Genomic DNA, 23,602 nt, shown 5'->3' with positions numbered 1-23,602 from the left:
GGGGATGATCTCCCCACGTCACCCAATATTCACTTAAAAAAATAGAAAAAATATACAAACAAAAACAACTATTTATTTAGGTACTCAAGTTTTATTCTTCACAATAATAATATTATACTGTCTGTTATCTGTATATTATTATAGTTCAGTGCATATACTATAAAATTATATTATATGATAATCATTCAATCAATGTACTGACATAAATCGTTTCATTAAAAACAACTATACTACCATATATTTTATCAAATAATTATAAACTTTAAATAAAAAATAAATAATTTAAGAGAGTTCCTGAGAATTCTTAACTAATTTACGGATAAAAAGCAGAATAGTGTTAAAAATGGCGTTTACTAATGCACAATAGTATAACTAGTATAAGGTACCTATCCCCTATCCACAATGATCTATAAGTGGTGCCATGGGGTGAAAAATAGAAAGTTTGAATTTTTGGTGGAAAAATGTTCTGTATGACCTACATCTGACACCTACACCTACCACTCATCATAAAAATGACATCTTAAAATTTAAACATTAAAACCATCGGTAAAAACCGATTCAACTATGGTCTAAAAATAAAATACAATGAAGTAAGTATATAAAAAATAAACTCATTTAAACATTATAATTTATGAATATAGTAAGTTATTAATCATGGTAATAATCAATTAAAAACTATAAGATCTATAAAAATGTACAATTCTTAATATTTAAATTATAAAATAGGTAGGTATAAGGACTATTGGTTCTTAAGTCTTAACATCGATGTAGTTTTTAATTTATACAATTTTTCAAACATTTAAAAATTTTAATCGTAAAAGGTTGGTTTGTTTGTTTATTGATATATAGGTTCGATAAAATAATATATAGCTGAAATAATTTATAGTTGCAATAAGTTTATTTCTTATGTGCGAGGAACTGATTACAACAACAAGCAGTAATCAGACGATGTTCTCGGCAAGTATTTGAGTGAAGAAAACTACAATCCGCGAATTGACATTCGTTTGGTAAATCTGTGTCTGAAAAAAATATATATATATATAATTAATGTAATACATTTAATAATTTAATAATTTAATAATTTTTAATCAAACAGGTCTACAATTATTTCTAGGTAGTAAATATTAAGAAATACAATCTATTTCGATTTTCAGTCTTCGAGCAGGTATACAAAATAAAATAGTTACATCTTGCCAAACAATGTAATTAAATACTGTAGATTTATTATTTTGGACATTCATATTTATTATAAATAGCTGATTTACCCGGTGTTGCCCGGAAAAAAATCTGATTGTTCAACTCCTTTTGGGTGTAACACGCTGTGAAAGCAATGTATTTTTAAGTGTAAATGATATTATATTTTAATGTAATCTCGATCGGCGTTATCCGTGAGATTCGCAGCAATATATTATCAGGTTAGGTCAACTCTAGAGTATCAAAGTATCCAAGTTTGTTATTTTTACTTAATTCAACCAAAGGCGGAATAATACAATCAATTAATACAAAATCCTAACTTAACCGTAAAATCCGATGAATAAAAAAAACCAAACATTCATGCATAGATATAGAAGAAAAAGAAAAAAAAGAAAATATAAGAAATAAAAACAATTCAAAAAAATTGGTCCACTGAAACCGTAGTGGTTTGAACTTGAGATATTCTGTATTAAAATACATATAAGTGACACTGCGCCAACAGCCTTATAGCTTTATTATTAATGATAATAATTAAAACCAATCGCAAACATTTTCAAAAAAAAATGTCCATCGTAAATCTCAAAATCCCTGCTTGAACACCTCCCCTGGCTGGACCTCTAATTTACCTTATTGAAATTACCTATCTTCTTCCCAGAGTTCTCATCTATATCAATCCAGTCCAGCCGTTTATGAATGCATAAAGGACACACACATTCATACATTAATTTATATATAGATATGTAATATTTAATTTTTAGACCATGAGTTTTTTTTTTCAATCCGAACTAGGTTTGATTGTAATTATGTTTGTTTGTAGTTTACTTAACCTTTTTCTTATAATTCCATTGAAAAAAATAATAATAATTTAGAAGTTTAAAACATAAGTCTTCATATTAAAATGATACACATTTAACTAATAGTTTAAAAAGAATCATAATAATATTGCTTTTGAACTACCTAATAAAAAAATTATATAGACATTAATAAATAATGATAAATGTTTAATAGTATATGATATGTATAAAGTAGAAATGTTTAAAATGAAAAATTGCTAAGTTAATTAATTGCAAATTTCGTTTTTGGTAGTTAGCTCTTAAAGACTAAAGTCACCTTGATTGTCTATAATATAGTTTGACATTGGCACGTGTCATAAGTCCAATGACGTCATTTCTTAACTGACCTGGACAATATTCCAAAATTGACTTCTGTATCAAACGACTATTCTCAGGTGAGTATTAAAAAGATATTTTTAATTGTTGAATACCTATCTTATTTAAAGTTCTTGTCATACCTACATTTAATTAGATAAACAGATTATTATTTTAAATTCAACTTCAAAAATCACATTTTTTGATTTTATTGACGTATTATATTATGTAGCTACCTATTTTAAATTTAAATTTATTGTTATAATATTATTAATTATACCACTAAAAATAATAATTAACAAACTAAAATATTTTTTCAATAATGAATTAATAACATTTATTTTCTACAATGAAAATTATATTTTTAGTTCTCATAATATTATTATGTATCTACTATTACCTTTGTTTCTTTGTTCAAAATATAATTTAATTATATATTAAAAATGTATATCTATAACAGGAAAAAACCGAGTTAAGGAATACGCATAAACATCGACACCTGAATCCCTTATACCTATCTTATGTATAGGTTAGGACTAATTATACTATACCTACATATCGTTTTAGTTTTAAAATCATTTTTTTTTATTACCAGTAAAATTTGATTCAATATAATAAAATAACGTTCTGAGAATGTAACTGTTTTACACGTTTTACTTTCTCGAGTAGGAGATAAATGTTTTCGTCACAGCTATTCCAATGTGTATATTTTAATTTTTAAGTAGCTCTTATAATATAGGTACACCATAATAATATTATTAAACCGTAAGAAAATTATATAACGCATAACAATGAGCTTGAGTCATCGTATATTTCAGCTTCACAGCTATGATTGAAGATAAATTATATAATATAAAGTTACCCTACGCAGTGTGTATAGACTACATAGATGCATAATATACATATGAAGACTGCAGTGTATAATGGTGATAATACAAGTTATGGCGTAATATACACACCCGATGTATTGTAATATGCGTTTATAATTATAAAAAAATTACTTAAATCGAATTCTATGTAGTATAGGCCACCTGTTACCGGAACACGTTCAAATAATCATTTGGACTTTCGGTCAAAATTGACAACAGATAATAATAATCGTATAGAGCGACAACCTTCGAGGAGCAGTCGTCTCGACGTGCCATTTTCGCCAGAACCGTGTTAACATAGAGTGATTATTTTAAGTTTTAACGGTAAACACTCGTAATATCTAAAGTAGGTATGTGTAAATAATGTAATAACTTAATTCCGTTTTTGAAATTTATAGTATACATCATTATTTAAAACTAAATTATTACAATTTAAATCGTTCTATTATTTTAAGTTTTTTTCTTTTTTTAATATACATGTATAATATCATATTCTAAGCAAGAATTTTTTGCTGGAAATTTTTACGTATGAATATCGAATTTCTAATTAGTTATTAAAATTTAGATGCGCTGAGTAGTATACGACAACTTTTCGGGTTGCCCTTCCACTCATTTGATTTACATCTTAAAAACGTATTTATACGTTATTACTTATAAGTAGGTACTCATTATTCAAATCAATTTGATACTTCAAAATTCTCAGAAAAATGATCTATATATTGCACGAATAGGAAATAAAAAAATTAAAATATATGTTGTCATTAAAATAAATAAAAATTGTAAAAAAAAAAGTCAATACTTTTTGATATTATAAGAAATTTTTGATAATATGTTAAATATTATGTTTAATTCCCAAAAGAATCACCCGGTATATACGTCTGTCATAGGTAATATATATAGGTACGATTTGTGTGACCGCACTAGTCTATCGTGGCAGATTGCTACAAAAATATTAGTTATGTCCACAAGTTTTTTTCACTGTTTAAGTGTGCACTTAAACGACTAACATCACGTACAAGTATTATGTACGTCGGGACACGCATATATACTTAGGTATGTAATATTGCCTTTACCTAGTAAATAGCAGGGAGATAACTCCGATTACGTTGACGGGAGATATCTCGACATCTATATTTATATAGATGCACACGTAGTAAGAGTCCACAATCTGTTAGGTATATAATACAATGTATAATGCCTACACATACGATATGCACGATATAAACGATCTATACTAGACTGGTAACTGTGTTGTACCTACGTGTTACCATACGTCACTACGTTACATATTATGTATGTAACGTAATTTTCTTAACGTAATTTTCCGAATTCCGTTGAGCTGTGCTCGGGGGACAATATTATTGTTATTGCTAAAATATAATATTACACAAGTATACGATGCGACCGATGCCTTATAACTTATAAACACTTTACTTCCCATCACACAACATTTGGAAAATGATAATATTTTATGAATATTTTAAGTGCTTGAATAATGAATATTTTACTAATAATATTTTATAAATATTTTCTTCTCATTATAACAAAATATTGTACTAATGATTGTATAAAAATGTTGACTTAGTATTTTTATAAAGTTTCAGTAAAAATATTTTTTTGAAAATATATGGTTAAAATGTTTTGTTTCGAACTTAATTTAATTTCCAAACCACTATGCACTTCAGTAGGTATCTTGTTCGATAGGAAAATGAATCTAGTTAGTCCATCGTGGATGTCAAAATTTAAAATTCCTACTAGCTTTCATTAGCACCGGGACAAAGCAAAATAAAAAAAAAAATGTGGGTAAGTGGATGTTGGTCTGCTGTGCAGTAGATTACGAGTGGGCCACTGCATAATGGATGGTATTAAATTTGAATTCAATGATATAATATCATTGTATAAGAAATTCGATTCTGAGCGGAGACGGTATGTCAGTCTAGGTATAAGACATAATATTATATAGTCTATGGTATTAAAAAAAAATTGACCTATAATAAATTCCAAATTAATCATATCACAATATCTATTAGGTACTTGCATTATACATCAACAACAAACCGTGATAATATCATAGATGTATAATAGTATACTTTAGAAGTTTCAAGTATACCCACGAATAATATTATACAATCACAACAAAATAACTAAAATAGTTATTCTAGATTTTTAATATGTAATTTCGTCCAAATTTGAACTTAAAATGACTATAAAAATAAACTGTGTAAATGTATTTTTAGATTTTTTGGTAACAGAATTAACTACTTACGTAGAATCTTGTTTAAAATTTTCAATTCTTATAGATATAAAAGTTGAAAATTTTATACATTTTTAACTACAAAATAATTATTCAATTTTAAATTTTATAAATTTCGTCAAAATTTGATCTTTAAATGCTTATAAAAAAAATGTGCAAATGTATTTTTAATATTTTTCAACGGCTATTGTAACAATATATCAGGTGCCTTGTATTACATTTTTACATTTTTTGGCCAATTTTTTTTTAGTTTTTTTTTTATATAAATGTCAATAAAATTTTATTTGGTGGGTAAAAAAGTATCAAAATTTAATACAAGCCTCCTAATATAATTTTACAATGGCAGTTAAAAAATATTAAAAATACAGTCACAATTTTTTTTTTATAAGCATTATTTAAATTACGAATTTCGACAAATTACGTAAGAAACACGAAAATGTGCAAATTAATTTTAATTAGAAATTCATAAAATTTTTCTTTTTAAATCTAAGATTTGAAAATGTAATTCAAGATTCCACATAATATTGTCTACCTTTAACAAAAAAAAAATGTCTACAAGAAAGTCAAATTAAATTTTTATGAGCGTTTGAAATTCATATTTTTACAACATTTGATATTCACTCGATTTTTCATGTGACGATTTTCTTATTTTATTGTAATTAAAAAACGAATGATTTTAGATACTTAAAAATTTCACTAAATGTTTATATTAGCATTTTCTATATACGATAAAATTTTGAAAATAATTTGACTCTTTTTGAGCTGTTTGCGGACATGGTCAGTTTTCAGTTTTTTTTTCTATAAATATCAATAAAGTTTTATCTATGGGGCCAAAAAGTGTACAAATTTAATACAAGGCTCCTGATATATTTTTTTAATAGCAGTTGAAAAATATTAAAAATACATAGGCACAATTTTTTTTTATAAGCATTTAAAGATCGAATTTTGACAAAATTTATCAAATTTTAATTTGAATAATTATTTTGTAGTTAAAAATTTATAAAATGTTCAACTTTTGTATCTAAGAATTGAAAATTTAGTACAAGATTCCACGTAAGTAATTTATTCTGTTACCAAAAAATCTAAAAAATACATTTACACAGTTTATTTTTATATTAATTTTAAGTTCAAATTTGGACGAAATTACATATTAAAAACCTAGAATAACTATTATAGTTATTTTGTTGTGATTGTATAATATTATTCGTGGGTACTTGAAACTTCTAAAGTATACCATTATATATCTATGATAGTACCACGGTTTTTTGGTGATGTATATCGCGTTATAACTTATAAGTACCTAATAGATATTATGATATGATTAATTTGGAATTTATTATAGGTAAATTTTTTTTTTAATATCATACACCTATATAATATTATGCCTTATACCTAGACTGACATACCGTCTCCGCTCAGAATCGTTTTTCTTATGCAATGATATTATATCATTGAATTCAAATTTAATACCATCCATTATACAGGGACCCAATTGTAATATACTGTACAGCAGAGCGACATCCACTTACCCACCTTTTTTTTTATTAATGTCAATAAAATATTTATTTTATTTATTTGTTAAAACTGAAATAAAACCTCGGTATCAGTGCCTATGTTAAATTTATGAGATACCCTAGCTAAGCCAACTCTGTGGAAACACATTATCAGTGACCCCCCCCCCCTTCCCCCCAAGAAAAATCATGACTACGCCATCTCACCCTAATAGTATACACATTTAATTTATCAAATAATAATAATAATAATAATAAACTTTATTGTCAATAACAACAGTATATACCTACATTATTTTTTACAAGGAAAAATAAACATATTGTAACTTCCCCAATGAGCATAGCTTGTGATAGGAGTTTTATATTCTATTATAACAAAATTAATAAAGTTTCAAAGTATGATAAATCACCATTTATTATTATAGTCATCTCCCTTAATTATTCCAATTTTCAATACTTAAACTGTGATGGTAGGTAAACTGGTGGTGTTTTAGGTAGGCGCATTAGCACTTATACGGCTCAATAGTACAACAGCAACAGGTTTCAAACGCGTGATAACATTCTAGAATCAGACATCCCACTCGTTGAGCTAAATTAACATTTTCATATCATTCAAGATATTTAAATATTTATAGGGCTATAATAGAGTCTATGCATTATTATAATATATGATCAAACGATTGTAGCATTTGCTTTTGAATAGGTAGACATCGAAATTCAACTTTGGTGTATTTGTAGTACGTATAGAAAACTGCACATTAGATTTATGATAATATGAGAACGATTATATAATAATAATAATATTATACTCTTCACCCTTAGGGTGCATAAATTATGATTGTTTTGATAATTTGTATACACGCAATACGCATGTTATAATATATATATTATTATACAATAGTTCAATATACTATATATTATATAATATTATACAGTATGTCAATATGTTTATAGTATATAATATAATGTAGGTATAGCCCCGTATAGGTAGATACTTGAACAAGTGCGTAACGCCGTCTGTCCGGAAGACACGACTGTTAATCGCCTCTGAGTGCTGACGACAATATTATTATCGTTATCGTGTCGATCATTGGCCGTGAGAACCGTTATAATACTACGCATGCATAGCAGTTACACGGCGGTAGGTATAATATATTATTATTGCAAGCGGTGCACGATATACCATATACCTACCTACATATTCCAGACGCAATATGGGATCGCGGACTATGTCATCTGTCGTGTCGTGTACTTTTCATTGTGTTCTGATTGGCCGTTCTAATCATGTGGTATCATTCGCACTATAACTACGACTTACCAAGAAATTTAACAAATTGAGCCGTTTTCCATTTTATAGGACACGACATGACAGACAGTGTAGGTCAGGGGCGTCCCCGGGAGGGGAGGGTAAATCGTGAGATGTTCTGTTTTTGCTAGGTAATAGATAAATACATTTTATACATTTTGTTAATTGTTTGTACGGTATAGACCGTTAATACAAACATCTAACATATAGATTATATAAGCATTAGATGCCAGGTTTTTGTTTAGCAAAACGAAATTCAAGACGAAAATGTCCCCTACCCCCATGGAATTGGCCTGAAGACGACCCTGGCGTAGCTGTGGACACGACTGAGCCGAGGGAAATATTTTACTTTATTCGATCATAATTTTTATCATTTTAAACACCGACGAATTTAATTGAAATAAAAAAACCTTCGAGTTTTTACATTTTAAGGTAAACCCGGAATTATTAGGGCGACTTGTCATTATAATAAATATTATGCATAATATATTATATACTACATGACTTGGTTAGAACGCAGACGTGCGCTGTCTCTCAAGTTCTTACTTCTTTAATAAATAATAATCATTTATCTGGTAATACCAATTCACCGATTCACCCTGCCTTCAAAGGTTGGCAAGTTAATGAAAATAATTAACTCAAGTTAAGTTAAGTTAAGAGGACACAAGATCGATAAGTTAAAAGTTAACATGGAAAAAAATTATTAACTTAACTCAGTTTAAAAAAAGTTATACTATTTTTTTTAATTAGTACCTACCTATGTAAATCACATAAAGAGTGAATGGTCTTTCTAGTTTCTAATTTATAAATAATTCTAAAAAACAATTTTATTGAACTTTTATCATAATGTACACTGTATACCATTTTACTTTTACTTTACTATTATTTATTAATTTAAACTATACTCATCTCAAATTAATAATTTAAAAAATATAATTTTTATATCGTATACCAATTGAATGTTATAATACCTACGTGAAGATAAATTAAGTACATGACCTTCATATTATGTAATAGTAATATTTACGTGTATAAACGAAAAATTTCATAATGTTTTTAACTTGATGGATTTTTTTTTAAATCAACTGAGAAAAACTAAGTTACTTCAACTATAAATTAAACTAGTCAAGTTAGACAAGTTTGATTAGAAAATAAACTAACTAGTTAACGCCCACCTCTGCCTGCCTTTAATACATTTTCAAGTTCCTCAGCGGTAAGTCATAATATATTGTGTTCCATTTTTCAATTCACTATCCACCACTAACTATATATGGCGAATGAACCTATTAACCTAACCTAACTTAACCGTCTGTTGCCAATGTTGACCCTTCCGTCACTTTTTAAATTGTATTGCAAAATTGTATTGTGTAGGTATAATATTAACTAAATATTGTTATAATATGTTATATTAAAATGTATTGTTATATTATTATTTATTATATTATACCTACTAATAAATATATAGTACCTATATTTTTTTATATATATATATAATTTTTCAAATGATTTAGGTTTGTTTTCGATAATAAATTAAATTGTACTACATTATAATATTATGTTAATACAATTAAAAACAAAAGCACCATCAACATTTGGTTTTATTAAACTATGTTGGTCTGACTTAAATAATTGTTTTGCATAAAAAAATATATACTTTTCACGTATACGGTCTCAACATGAATATGCTGCTCTTAATGGGTCACAATTCCTCAATACTATAATTAACCAACCATTAGTATCAATATAACTTTTTTATTTACGTTGTCTATCATTTAAATTTAGAGATTAAAAACTAACACATTTTGGTTGTCATGTAGTTTTGGGATTTTTTACTAAAGTCACATTAAAAACAGGAAAAAATATCCTCATTTAATTTTTTTTGTATAATTTATTAAATAACGAAATTTATTGTCGTCATTTGCAAATTGCAGTTGTATATTAGAAAAACTAAATTTTAAAATTAATACTACTAAATACTAATACACAAAATAATGACTAATTTAAACACACTTATGTCTGTTGGTAATTTTACTAATTTAGTTTTATTTTCTTACAATATCAATAAACAATGACATAAAGTCTAATTATTGCAATGTATAAAGTTTCCACAAATTGTTTCATTTTATATACATATAACGTATATATCTAGTTTAGTTGTGTATTATATTTTTATGTTGGGTATATACCACTTATATAACCTGTTGAGTGTAGTCTGTATGTCTGTAGGTATAACTATTATTATTATATTGTATATTATGCGATACTGTAAATGGAATTTTTATTTCGTAAAATAAACAAATAAATGTACGAGTACCTCTCTCATACCTAAAATTTGATTTGTATACAAAAGGCCAAGCCCCGTTTACTCTTAAAAAATAAATAAAAATAAATATTTTGTACACCGTTTGCGTTGTTAATAATAATTCGTCGCAGAAAAATGCAATAACGACTGTCGGACACTACTAAGTGTAGTACCGTCACGCGTCGGTGGCGCCTGTGAGCCGTTTTGCCGTGGTGGGGGTGGAGGGATTTTTCGCGGAGCCGCCAGCCCGTGAAAGTGCCTGCAAAACCTGAGGATGGCCGCCGGCGAAAATTTCGCGCGTCCAACGACAAGACGTAATAACAATTTAACATTTTAGCATAACATAAGCATTGTTATTAATTAATGTACACGATTGGGCGTCGACGATCGCGCGGAACAAGTCGCCGAAGAGCCAAACGGGTTTTTCGGGTGACCGTTTGGTAAAAACCGTCGTCCGTCTCCTCCACGAGAACGCCGTCGATCCGGACACGTGCGTCGTCGCGATCCTCCTCTGCCCGCCGCCGCGCCGCCACGCCTGATGACTGCGAGACGGGCGATAATGTGCTGCGGGAAATCCGAACCCTACACGACGGCATTTGTCTTGACGCGTGTCGGGATGACGCGACTAAGGCACACGGGACTGACGGCGTCAAGGGGCCGGTGGCCGTGACGGTGCGCGTAACCTTGACCCGGCTCGCACCCAAATCTCCTGTTCGCCGCCGCCACCGACGCCGATGGGGGACAGACGACGCGGAAGACGAGACGCTACAGCGTGCGTATTATTATATATAATAATATATTATTATTACACCAAAAATGGTGGGTGCTATAATATAATTATTTAATTTTGTTATGAGCGCACATCGGGCGCTACGGTCCGAAAAAGCGTCGTCGTCATCGTACTTGTTGTTGTTATTGTTGTTTCGGTCGTCCGAACGGTTACCACACACACCGTCATTATTTTTATGTTATTATAACATTATGAAATGGATTTTACACACACAAACCAATTATTTCGGGGTTCCGATGTGGTATCGTATGACGGACAATTTTTTTTTTAGATGTCTTGATGGGCCAATTTTGTTCTATATTAATTCATGTATTATATTATTATACATGTTTCTGTGTAACATTTTTTTTTTTAAATGAAACAATATTTTTGTGAAGCTGTTTTATAGGCACTAGTGGTGCACATATTAATGTTATTGTCGTCGTTTCAGCAGAATGTAATACATTATAATATTTCACTACATACGCGTATGCATATGAATCTTTAATATGAAAATGTTAAATCATCAATTATTTACTAGTAAATAACAGTACTATTCATAACATTAGTTCATAACAGTTAAACAATAAACAGTTCCATGCGATCGAGCAGCCTTCCTGGATCTAGGTACACAATAAAAATATAATATTGTACCAATGCGTGGTATTGCGGTGTACCAAAGCGATTTTAAATATTTACATTGTATGAGTGAAACAAAAAATTTACTTCATTAAGTTCAATGATAGGAATATTTTTAACTTTGACATCTGCAGTGGTGAACTTACGGGGAAGGGGCTGACCTGGTTTTAATAAGGCTCTACATAGAATGGGTATGCTATGCCACAATTTTGCGACTCATTTATCAATGATAAAATAAAGGGAGAGAAATTCAAATTTACATAACATTATTAGTCGCAAAATGGTGGCTTAGCATACCTGTATCTATAGTGCCCTAGTTTTAACAGCTTCAATTGATAGGTACTCATCATATAATTCATATTTCATAACCATGTTAGATTTTGTATTTTTACACAATAAAGAGAAAAAAAAATTACACGTAGTTATACATGGTTACCACAGTCCACAATTAATATAATATCCTAATCTAATCTATATAATTTCGTATATACATACCTAATCATAGTAATCTCATATAATAAATATCTAATAACTGAATAGTGAATGCCTATAAATATACGAGTATATTATATTATACTATAATTATATAGTATAAGTATAGCCAGTATATAGGTTTAAATATAATGGTTATATATATATAGATAATCGAAATAATGAAAATATTATGAATTAGATTGGTATAATATAATATAATCCTACATTTTTAATAAATTGAATTTGAATTTTAGATTATGAAAGAAGGGCTGAATGTATTGATTTTACAATAATTTGTGTTTTTTGTGTCTGTTGTCATCTTTTGGGGCAGTAAAATGCTTTGACTTTCTATTTCAGTATCTTTTCTGGTAGGAAAGTGAATCTCGAGGTGAATCTAGTTGGTACTTTGGGGGTCAAAAGCAAAATTTCCTAGTAATTATGTTAAAAATAGTATGAAGAATATTAAAAAGTATTATTATTGGGTTGCTTGAAACTTTCTAAGTAAGTATACTGTATATTATTATATTGTAGCACACGATACAATTTTCACATGCAATTTTTTTGGCAAAAATCAATTCAACCTACTGTATTTATAATATCTAATAATTAAATAAATTACTTAAATATCAATAAGATCATAAAAATACTTAGTAAATACTAAATAGTAATATAGGATGACAGACAGTCTTCCCTCAAAGTAGTTTTTCGTATAAGTACAATGATTTTACAACTAGTGTACAGCACAGCGGTACCAACTTGCCTATACCTCTTTGTAATTGAAGTCCATATTATTTAAGGGGATGCCAGTGCACTGTTTGTTTTCTCTCTCTGGCCTACACGCAACATAGACAAAATGTATTTATACAGAATCATTTTTTACGTTTTTGTGTAATTTTAGAGTAAAATCACTCATAAAAAAACAATAAAGAATAATATTTTTGAGGGTAGACATATCGGTTTGCTTAAATTGTGTCTCAAAACAATTTAAATTTACAAAAAAAAATTGTATTTCGATAGTCGAATACATCGTCAAATAATAATAAAATATAAAACCCATACATTATACCCTCGCAAACATTATCATCTATAATTTTTGTAACAGGTAATTTTACTCTACGATTACTCAAAAATCATAAAAAATTGGTTTTAGGTGAAAGCGTTTTATCTATGTAACATGCTGGTCTGAGAGAGGAAACAAATTATATTGCGCCGGCCGTAGACATCCTCTTAAGTCCTTAAGGCGTGATAGTCCAATAGTTGTAATAATTTGGGTGGCTGAGGATTTATTTCAATTATTTGTTCGTGTAAGTATTTAAACAAAAAATAATTTTTTTTTCTCTTTGTTTAAAATAGTTGAAATAGTAAATTAAAAAGTTTTGATAATATGATCATACGAATTCAAATAAACTTATATAAAGTATAAATTATTCTATATAATAATGACTCTTAGCTAAATTTTAAATAGATTCTTCAAATTTATAAAATTCATGAAAAAAAAACAACTTATTCGAAGTGACAAACGATTAGATACATAAATACTAAAATAGAACGACGTAATGCGTGTGGTTATTATTTGATTAATATATTATTTAGTTTGTGTTTTCATGAGAGTTTTATAATTTCGTAATGAGTCGCATAATATTGAATTTTCTATAAAAAAAAGTATACTATAAGTAAGTAACCACTATAACATATTATAATTGGCTACACGCGTGCAGAAGGGGAATGATAATATTATGTTATAACATATTTTAATAGCATATAATATATTTTTACCGTCGTATATTGTACACGAGTACACGTGTTACCGGTACAGATTATCTATTTTTTTTAAGTCGCGTGTGCTCAAAGAAATCGTTTGTCCAAAATCGAGGTTTGAGTTTAAATGCCATGTTTTTGTTTTGAAAGAGCATTTTTCAATACGATATATATATAGACCTATCGAGATACTTTGTATATTATGCATGAATAAAGTGCATAATGCAAATTGTACCCACACGCGTTGTGTAAAATATGTAATGTGCACGAAATAGATATTATGCCATAAAATAATGCTCATTTTAACATGTGCCCACTGCCTACAATACATATACTTAACGACGATATATTAAAATATCTTTATTTTGTACACGGATAGGATTACAAAATATATGATGCACAGAAGAATAAAATAAAATATATACATAGGTATACATAAGTATACAACTAAACAATAAAATGTAATGGGGGTTGGCGCAATGGTTTACGAAAATCTGTCATCGTTTTACCAATAGCAAGAATGACGGCTTCGGGATGATTAGTTTGTATCTAGCTTTATGTTATAGGTACTCATAATAATAACAATATGTTCTATATTTTATTCGTATATATTACACATGCGATGGAGCACAAGACAATCAATTTGGATCGATGTACCACACACAATAATTATTTCATGGTTCGCTGTAAATGTTTAATATCATTTCAATAATTTAATTCTCTAGGTTAGAAATTTTAAAAAGTTCAGATTCATAGTTTAAATGCATTTTTAATTAAGTAATTATATACTGTATTTTCCATGTTCCAATTTTAAAACCGTAATAGATTTTAATTAATAGTATTTCTAAAAAACTAGAACAATTTAAAAATTCGTATATATATATATAACCTCGATTTTTTAAAAACACAAGTAAGTAATATCAGTTATAAATGATTATTTTTTTTGATATTCGTTAATTGTTATTGTTACAATGTTACCTACTTATATATATTATAATGTAATCTAGTCAAGTCGTGGATTAAGAAATTAATTAATTAATGTAAAAAAAAATGTAGTACCTGCCCATTAGTAATATTATTATTATTATAATATCTTCTATGCGTATATTTTTCTTTATTTTCATATATTATACAATATAGAATTTACAATTGTAATAGCTAATATCAATCATAGGCGCAAATAGCGTTTGGGATTTGGGGGGGGGGGGGCTGGCTAAACCCTACTTTGATAATATTGAAGAAGCTTAAAACAAAATGGAGGAAATGTTTGTTAGGGCTTAACCCCTAAGGCCCTCCCCCCTCTGTTTGTGTCTATGCGTCAACAATTAATACGTAATTTATCGTAGTATACGATAAATAATCTTCACATACGTTGGTTAACCCAAGTGACAGTTGGGATAATACGTGTTTTAAGTATACCAACAGTAAAGATAGTAGCCAAAATTATATCCTAAAAGAGCTGATATTTATCATATCTTCAAAATGTTTTGATCATTGACAATTTTTACGCTGGTTGTTGTTAAAATTATTTTTTTAATTTAATTTATTATTTGCAGACCTTTTTATTTATATTTATTGATAACAATTAGAATTATACGAAAGTTTTGTGATAAATTAGTTGAATGAATTCTTACCTGTGTAAGAAAAACGCCTTAAAAATATGACTTAGGATTATTGAAAAATATATGCAAAATTATGTTATGACTTATGAGTATAATATTATATAGGAACGCACAGTAGCCTGTAATGGAAATTACTCAAACTACGCAAGGAAATGTATAAATTGTAGACTTATATATTAGAGGTTAGACCATTTATAGATGACTGAAAACAAATAACAATGAAATATAGAAGTACCTATAGAGCCATAGAGACGGAGAAAAATATGTCATCTCTTTCGAGTACTGATTTAAATTTATAGTTCTAAATATATAAAACAACTTAATTTTTCGTTGCAATATAGTAATTGAAACAATGCATAATATTAATAATATTTAAGTATATATATTATATTTTCGAGGAGCTGTAATGCAAATCGCGGTTCTCTCCCCGGTCCTAGATAGTACGAAAAAAAGATATATATAAATGTATTCCTAACCTATATGTATATAATATTATATATTTCATATTTGTCTATTATTCGTGAATCGTTTATCAACATGCAATAAACTATAATAATATACATTAAGTACCTAGTCATTGTTTTATTCGTCATTAAAATGATTTAAAAAGACACGTATTATTGTTATATTACATAAACAAAATTGAGATTTTTGTATATATAGGTACGGTTAAACTACTACCTATATAGCAGGGCGAGTCTAGAAATCTAAAATGGGGAGGACTACATTTTTTTTTTTCATAAAACTTACAAAGATAACTCTAACCACTACATTATATACATTTTTTAATTATTATTTTGTCCAAAACGCACAATTATCCATGTAACACGTAGGAAAACTGTGCAACTACTATAACTGCGCAGTTTTTTTGTTCGTAAGCATCGCCTGAAATCACACAGTCCAACATTTTGAGCTGTATATGCCGTCACACGATTTCCATTTTCAAATACAGTTGGTTTGCGCAAAATTGAGTTCATACAGTCTGTTTTTGCACTATAATTCAACGTGCAAACCCATCACTTAACTACTTATGGTTAAGTCACTGTAATGGATGTGTTCAAAATTTGAATTCAATTATAAATTAGTAATTATAAATACGAAAAACAGATTTGAGTGGAGACGGTATAATATCATTGTATAATATTTTTAATATTATACGATCATTTCTGATTGAAAATGTTATCTAGTTTGTAATAATTTTCAAGAAACTAAATGGCTAGTTAATATAAACAAAAAATAAATTACGGAATAAAGGAAATTTTTATGAAACATCAGTTTTTGACAAAAGTAATCGATTATATGCAAGACTAAAGCATTTATTCTAATATAAAGACACAAAAAAAAATTTAATCCAATACATCGCCCCATTCAGAATCTGATTCATTTGAGTATTTAATTTTGTGGTTCTTTCATGAATTTTTAGTCAGCAAATATTTGGATATTAGTAACTTGGTATTACTGGTAAAAGGGAATAAGTAAATTACTAATACTACTATTTTTTTTAACGAAAATCGTTCGATTTCTGTATGCGTACTGTGTAGAATGGCTTTTTCATTTTTCATAGATAATTTAAGATAAGAACAAATACATGTATTACATTTTTATGTATTCTTATCAGATGACTGATTAAAACACATTTCTTATGTGATTAAATACAATTACCTAACTAGGAACTAATTACATTATAAAACTGCCCCAACATTATATATGATACAACATAACAATCATATGTGACCAATGTCCATGTAGGTATACAATATAAATATAAAATATAATTAATAATAATATAAAAATATAAAATATATAATAATAATACAATATTATATTATTATGGGATTCGATTCCGATCGTTTTTAAGGAGTTAAATATAGGCAATATCCTATGTTAAAGTGTGAAAGTGTGTGCGTTGTAACTTGTAAGTGATCGAGAGCTCACACACGTACACACACGTCTAAAAATTTGCTATTCACAAATAGTACTAATTTTTTTTATAAGTGTATCAACCTTTTACCAATATTGTAATTAATAGTAACCTGTATAAATATATTAATCCGTTACAATTTCTGAAGACATGTTTGAATTTTTTGTCACGAAATTAACTTGAAAACGACTTCCTTATACGTTTTAATTAATTTTTATACTTCAACGTGATTAACATTTAAAATTCTTAAAATTCAAAATTTAAAAATCTAATTTTGAACGGTTTACGTGTTTAACACTTAGGGCCAGTTGCACCGTCTCTGATTAAAGTTAATCACAGTTTAATCGGCCAAATTTGGCCGGTTAAATATCTGTTATCAGCTGATTAAGCTTAATCATAGTTTAATCATAGACGGTGCAACTGGCCCTTAAACTTCAAAAAAGTAAAAACTCGTTCTCGAGTAAACTTTAAGATGGATTCACGAATTCACGAATTATTATTGTTTACACTATTCCAAAGTTCTATCCAATTGCTAGGATAGTCAGAACAAATGACACGAGATAGGTTAATCTTGATGGAAAACACAATTGCGGGATCGATGCCATAATAGGTACCTATCTACTTACTTGGTTATAAATTATAACAGTACCTATTACAAAGAATAGTTCAATACTTATAATACATTCCAAGTAGGCTAATATTGTACCCGCCTTGGCGCTTTCGTTAAGTCGTATAAGAACTCATTTACTTACCGTGCGGATCTAAGCAACAACAAGCGTCGTGCAATAATTTGTCAGAGCAGTAACTGTACACACTAGAATCGCAATACGGGCAGCCATTGGGTCGTCGTTTCATGTTTAATCTACCATTTTCCGGTGGTACATCGTTCGGTTCATCTGTATTCTCTCCTGCTTCCGATACTTCAGGTGCTTCGGCCTCGACCGATTGGACTTCCTCTGCTTTGTTCGCCAATTTTTTATCTGACGAAAATGATACATAGTTGAAATATATTAATTATAATATTATATTATAATAATATTATGTTCAAGCTATTTTAAGGACTTACGGTCAAAACTCTTGGTTTAAATTAATTCACAAATATTACAATATTATTTACTCAACTAGAATTTCTGCATTTTCCATTTAGGTATAATATACTAGTATTAAACTACCTGGTCAATGGCATATAAACAATCAAAACGATTTGTCCATATTCTGATATAATATATTGTACATTTAGTTATTTGTATATAGCCTCATGAGTCATGACTCATTTTGAAGTTAGGTACTCTAAGGTGGTCCTTATTTTTCATTTGTGATTTTTTTCAAATTACTCCTCCCCCCTCCCCCCCCAAACAAAAAAAGTTCAACTACAAAAAAAAAATCATACAAAAAAGTTTCATTCAAATTCTTTAATTTTAACCCGTTCCACAAAAGCTCTTAAGTTACAAAAATGGAAAATGTTCAATATTATAAATTTTTTTGATATTCTTAAACATAATTCGATGAAAATGAATGTTACAAAAAATGTGTTAAGACACAAATGATAGATACCCATATAAATATAATATATATAATTAAAATAATCTTATCACACACAATTATTGAGATCGTATTTAAAAAATTGTGTGAATTTAACCGCTATTAAAATATGAATAGCTTTATTAGAATAATAATTTCAATAATCAAAAAAACTAGTTGACATCGCATACAAAATAAAACAGCTGATATATAAATAGTAAATAGTAGACATAATATTTTATAATTCAATATATTTTATACTACGCTTTTTATACTTTATGAAAAGACAAAATTTGTCATTTTTTTAATAATTAAAAGTTTTAACTTAATTTAATACATTCAATACCTACTTTGAAATATATATAGTTTTTATAGTAGGTACTAGGTATTACGTTCAATATTATTTCAGTAGAAAATTAACTACACAAGCCACAAGCATTTTTAAAACATAAAAAATTATGCTTTATATTTTATTATTGGATAATTATTTCTAATTACACTTAATTACTTAGGAAATCAGGTAGCTTAGTATAATATTACTTTTGATGTTAGCTTTAATAAAATATATAGGTACCAATTCAATTGATTTTACAGCTGTATTGCCTATACCTAATATGTAAGTTTGAACATTAACATTTAAAAATAATAAATACACAGCCAACATTTTTTTTCTATAGCGATGTAGCTTGAATGTGTTCAAAGTATTCTTATAGATAATAATAAATTACTTTGATGATACTAATTTATAATTAATTTGGAACTACTTGAAAACTCATTGTTTGCCTGAAATACAATAATTTGTTTTCATTACTCACATGAGTGTTAGCTAAATTGCATATTTAACTCCTCGTAATATTTTATAATTTATTCATTTTTGTGTTACAGATTTGCATAATATTATAAACTGATAAATGGATGATCAATTTTATTACCATTTATCAATCTGTATTAAAAAATTATCCAACCAACAGTCACAATTATTATATCATATTATTTTGCATTTTATTTATTATTTAGGTAACTATTATTGAGCAATACCTACTATTGATATTACTCGACATCTTAGTATATAAATACATACCAGTATTACCAATATATATTGTATTCATGGTACATTTAACAAAGATTGATTTTATGTAATTATTCAGTGATTTATTTACTCAGCGTCACGACCTGATTTAGTCTACTAAAAAACTAACACAATGAGCTCATAGCTGACTAGTTACAGCTTTCTTTTTATAAAAACGTTTATTAAATATAAAAATGTTCAAAGATGATCACATTTCTTTAAATGCGTATTTATTGTTTTATTACATAATTATGTTATATTTTATACGTTTTGACGTTTTGTGGCATTTTATTTGTATCAAATCTAATGTTATTTTATCTTTTAAATGATAATTTCAAATAGGTAAAATAAAACACAAACACAATTGTATTATATAGGTACTCTCTAATATGTGGTGAAGATCATTATTTACGACATACCTAATATCTAAGTAGGTACTCTACTAAAAATGTACGTAGGTGAAATAGTAACCTAACCTGTTGTTTTCAAAATTATAATATTAATTTATTATATAAATGCAATTCAATTTAAAACTTAAATGCTTCTTTTTTGTATAGGCTTGATATCAATTTGTATAAATTATTATATATTATTATCTTTTTAAATACCTAACTTAAAATAACCCAGACTTTAGACCTAGTTCTATAATTTATAAAAAGTATTAAAAAACCTACACGCTATGAATTATATTTTTAGTTGTTGTGTAGTTATATTGAGGTCAAATAGGTTCTTTTAATTTGGATTTTAATAACGGGTATGGAAGTTTGCCAAAATGTTAATAGTATAATTTATTCAAAATATGACCCTAAGAAGAAAATATACATTAATCAGTTCAAAAAATTGTACGTACAACTTTCACCATGGTATCAAATTATTAATAGTATCTTGTACGTTTTATAGTTTTAGACATAAATCCATCTAAATAAAAACATTTTCAAAAAACTTTTAGATTATAAATGTTGTATTACCATATTAATTATTAAGTATTTTCTTTTCTGTAAATTATAATACGAAATATAATATATTATATGTTCCCACACAGCATAAAAATATTTCCTGACTATGTTAAAAATATTTTCAGGTAAATATAGTTGTCAAAATACTTAAAAAAGTTGCGTGATAATTAGGAAATATTTTAGTTATATTCTTTGGCCAAGAAGCTCATATTTTTGAAAACATTTTAATCATATATTAAAACATTTTTACGGAAACTTTATAAAAATATTAGGGCAACATTTCTATGCAATAATTTAGTACAATATTTTGTTATAATGAGATGAAAATATCAATAAAATATTATTAGTCAAATATTCATTATTTCATCACTTTAAAATATTCACAAAATATTATCATCTCCCAAATGTTGTGTATGGGAATTAAAGACTTGATAATAGCAAATAATTCTCTAAAACTATCAAATACGCGCTAATTGACACCTAAATTTCAAAAAATAAAGTGCTACTGTAAGATTTTATTATTATTATCGATTGTTATTCGGTATTTATTTGAAGTCTTAACTATTTATTTATTAAATAAACATCTATTATAGTTAAAATTACGATGTTTTAAATATCAATACAATGTATCGATAATAAATCTTTAAATCGTTAAACAAATTTTAAAATAATAATAACACATTATTTTAACATGAATATGTTTTTGGGCTAAATAAAACTTGTTATTCCAACCGCTTTGTTTATTGCCATACAAACACAAATCAAGTGTGATGAAAAAACTTATAATTGTATTTTTTTGTAATTTGTTCCTATTATTCTCAGACTCTCTAGTTTGATACATGCAATTATAAAAATGAATTTAGAAAAACAATTATTATAGGTAATAATGTAATATAGGTAGGTACTGATCACTCGATTACCTACATTAATATAACAAATCATCGATCTAATCACATTATTTGAATCTTTATTGGATTACGAATACCACTTTGAATTAATGTACCAATATAATAACTAATAAAGAATATACCTACGCATACTTATTTTTAATAATATGTATAATTCGGTATAGAATGTATTTTGAGTCCTAATTTGTTTATTGATGAACTAAATATTATGTAATAAAATAGTTATTTAATGTTATAGGTATCGGCTATAGTTTATCCTAAATATAATTACATTATAGATACTATGACATTTTCTTACTTTGATGTAAACTCGGAGACCTCGTCGATGTAAAACCGATACAAATGTACACAATATTGACCACCAATAACAATTTTACCAATTTTCGATTGTTCGCCATTAGAAGAACCTAACCTGCAGCAGTCAACGAGTTCAAAAATTTAGTTAACAACAATTACTCGTATGACAATAGACCGACATTTAGTCGAGTAAAACTGGTCTTTAAATAGCGAAAACGTAACGGAACAAAAAATCTTAAAAACGATAAAAAAAAAAGAGAATTATAAATTCACTGAGTCAAACGGATATTTACGTAGGTGTGTGCTCTTTTTATGTTTATTAAATTGTATAATATTGCCGTGACTTAGACCAGCACTTCGCAATTAATAATATTGTTATAGGTATCTTGTACGGTGAACTTTAACTGACACTGTTAATCAACACACTGCCACCACTGCGATAATGGAAGTCACCAGTTTTCGTTCAGAGATCCTGCTTTTTCCCACTAACATAATATTATGCGGCCGATTTAATTAAGACGAAACACTTTCATTCCGTCTATATCGGTGGCAATGTTTCCGGAACTGATAGACGAGTGGGGTTTATGCAGTGTTCCGGTTCAGCTGAGTTTAGCACACCATGTAACAGGTAGAAAAAAAACTCCAGTAATATAAAATGACGGAAATTCGTTGAAAACCAAACGTAACAATACACCACCGTTATTTTTTTTGCTACAAACCGCATTTGTTACTCATAAATAGCCAATATTTTTACCAAATTATTATTATCATATTAATTCAATTGACTGTAACAACGATGGTCGTTTTTTCAACGTTTAAAAAAAATTTGTTAACTCGAAAATATTTAAAAAAAAATAATTTTAAGTATAATATATATTATATATATATAATATGTTTATACAATTTTGTATACAAAAAAAAGTTAAGAGGTTCCTACCTACTTGAGTATTTCGGGTTCTTATTGTCTTAAGTACAACTTTGATAAGATATATTATACCATTATAATACTCGTATTTGTATACCTAATAGTACATAAACGATTCCCTATTTTGGATTCTGAGTTGAGCGATGAATATATTGATTT

At 27.7% G+C, this 23,602-nt stretch overlaps 1 protein-coding gene across 3 annotated transcripts; it reads right to left on the bottom strand.

Annotated features, from left to right (window-relative positions):
• Nucleotides 1-469: 469 nt before the first annotated feature.
• On the bottom strand, nucleotides 470-23,013 carry LOC100168252. Of its 3 annotated transcripts, XM_029487381.1 has the most exons (4): nucleotides 22,812-23,003; nucleotides 22,520-22,633; nucleotides 18,520-18,747; nucleotides 470-1,019 (listed from the first exon to the last, which is right to left on the bottom strand). In XM_029487381.1, the coding sequence occupies exons 2-4, from the start codon at nucleotides 22,617-22,619 to the stop codon at nucleotides 898-900; spliced, it is 450 nt and encodes a 149-aa protein (XP_029343241.1). In that variant the 5' UTR covers nucleotides 22,620-22,633; nucleotides 22,812-23,003; the 3' UTR covers nucleotides 470-897. The 3 variants fall into 3 exon arrangements, with proteins under 3 accessions (XP_029343241.1, XP_029343244.1, XP_001952135.2); XM_029487384.1 differs by having other exon boundaries at nucleotides 470-1,013; nucleotides 22,520-23,013; XM_001952100.5 differs by having other exon boundaries at nucleotides 22,520-23,001.
• Nucleotides 23,014-23,602: the final 589 nt, after the last annotated feature.

The sequence above is a fragment of the Acyrthosiphon pisum genome, chromosome X (genome assembly GCF_005508785.2).
Source record: "Acyrthosiphon pisum isolate AL4f chromosome X, pea_aphid_22Mar2018_4r6ur, whole genome shotgun sequence".
In the NCBI taxonomy this organism is placed as follows: domain Eukaryota; kingdom Metazoa; phylum Arthropoda; class Insecta; order Hemiptera; family Aphididae; genus Acyrthosiphon; species Acyrthosiphon pisum.
The sequence above is the reverse complement of the archived record's forward strand: the minus strand, read 5'-3'. Positions and strand labels throughout refer to the sequence as shown.

What these genes read in the sequence shown, in the direction of transcription:
- LOC100168252 (XM_029487381.1), bottom strand. Translation starts at nt 22,619, where the DNA reads ATGGCGAACAATCGAAAATTGGTAAAATTGTTATTGGTGGTCAATATT. An exon ending in GTCTCCGAGTTTACATCAAA is followed by an intron (nt 18,748 to 22,519) that starts GTAAGAAAATGT and finishes CATTTTCGTCAG; the next exon opens with ATAAAAAATTGGCGAACAAA. An exon ending in TTGTTGCTTAGATCCGCACG is followed by an intron (nt 1,020 to 18,519) that starts GTAAGTAAATGA and finishes TATTTTTTTCAG; the next exon opens with ACACAGATTTACCAAACGAA.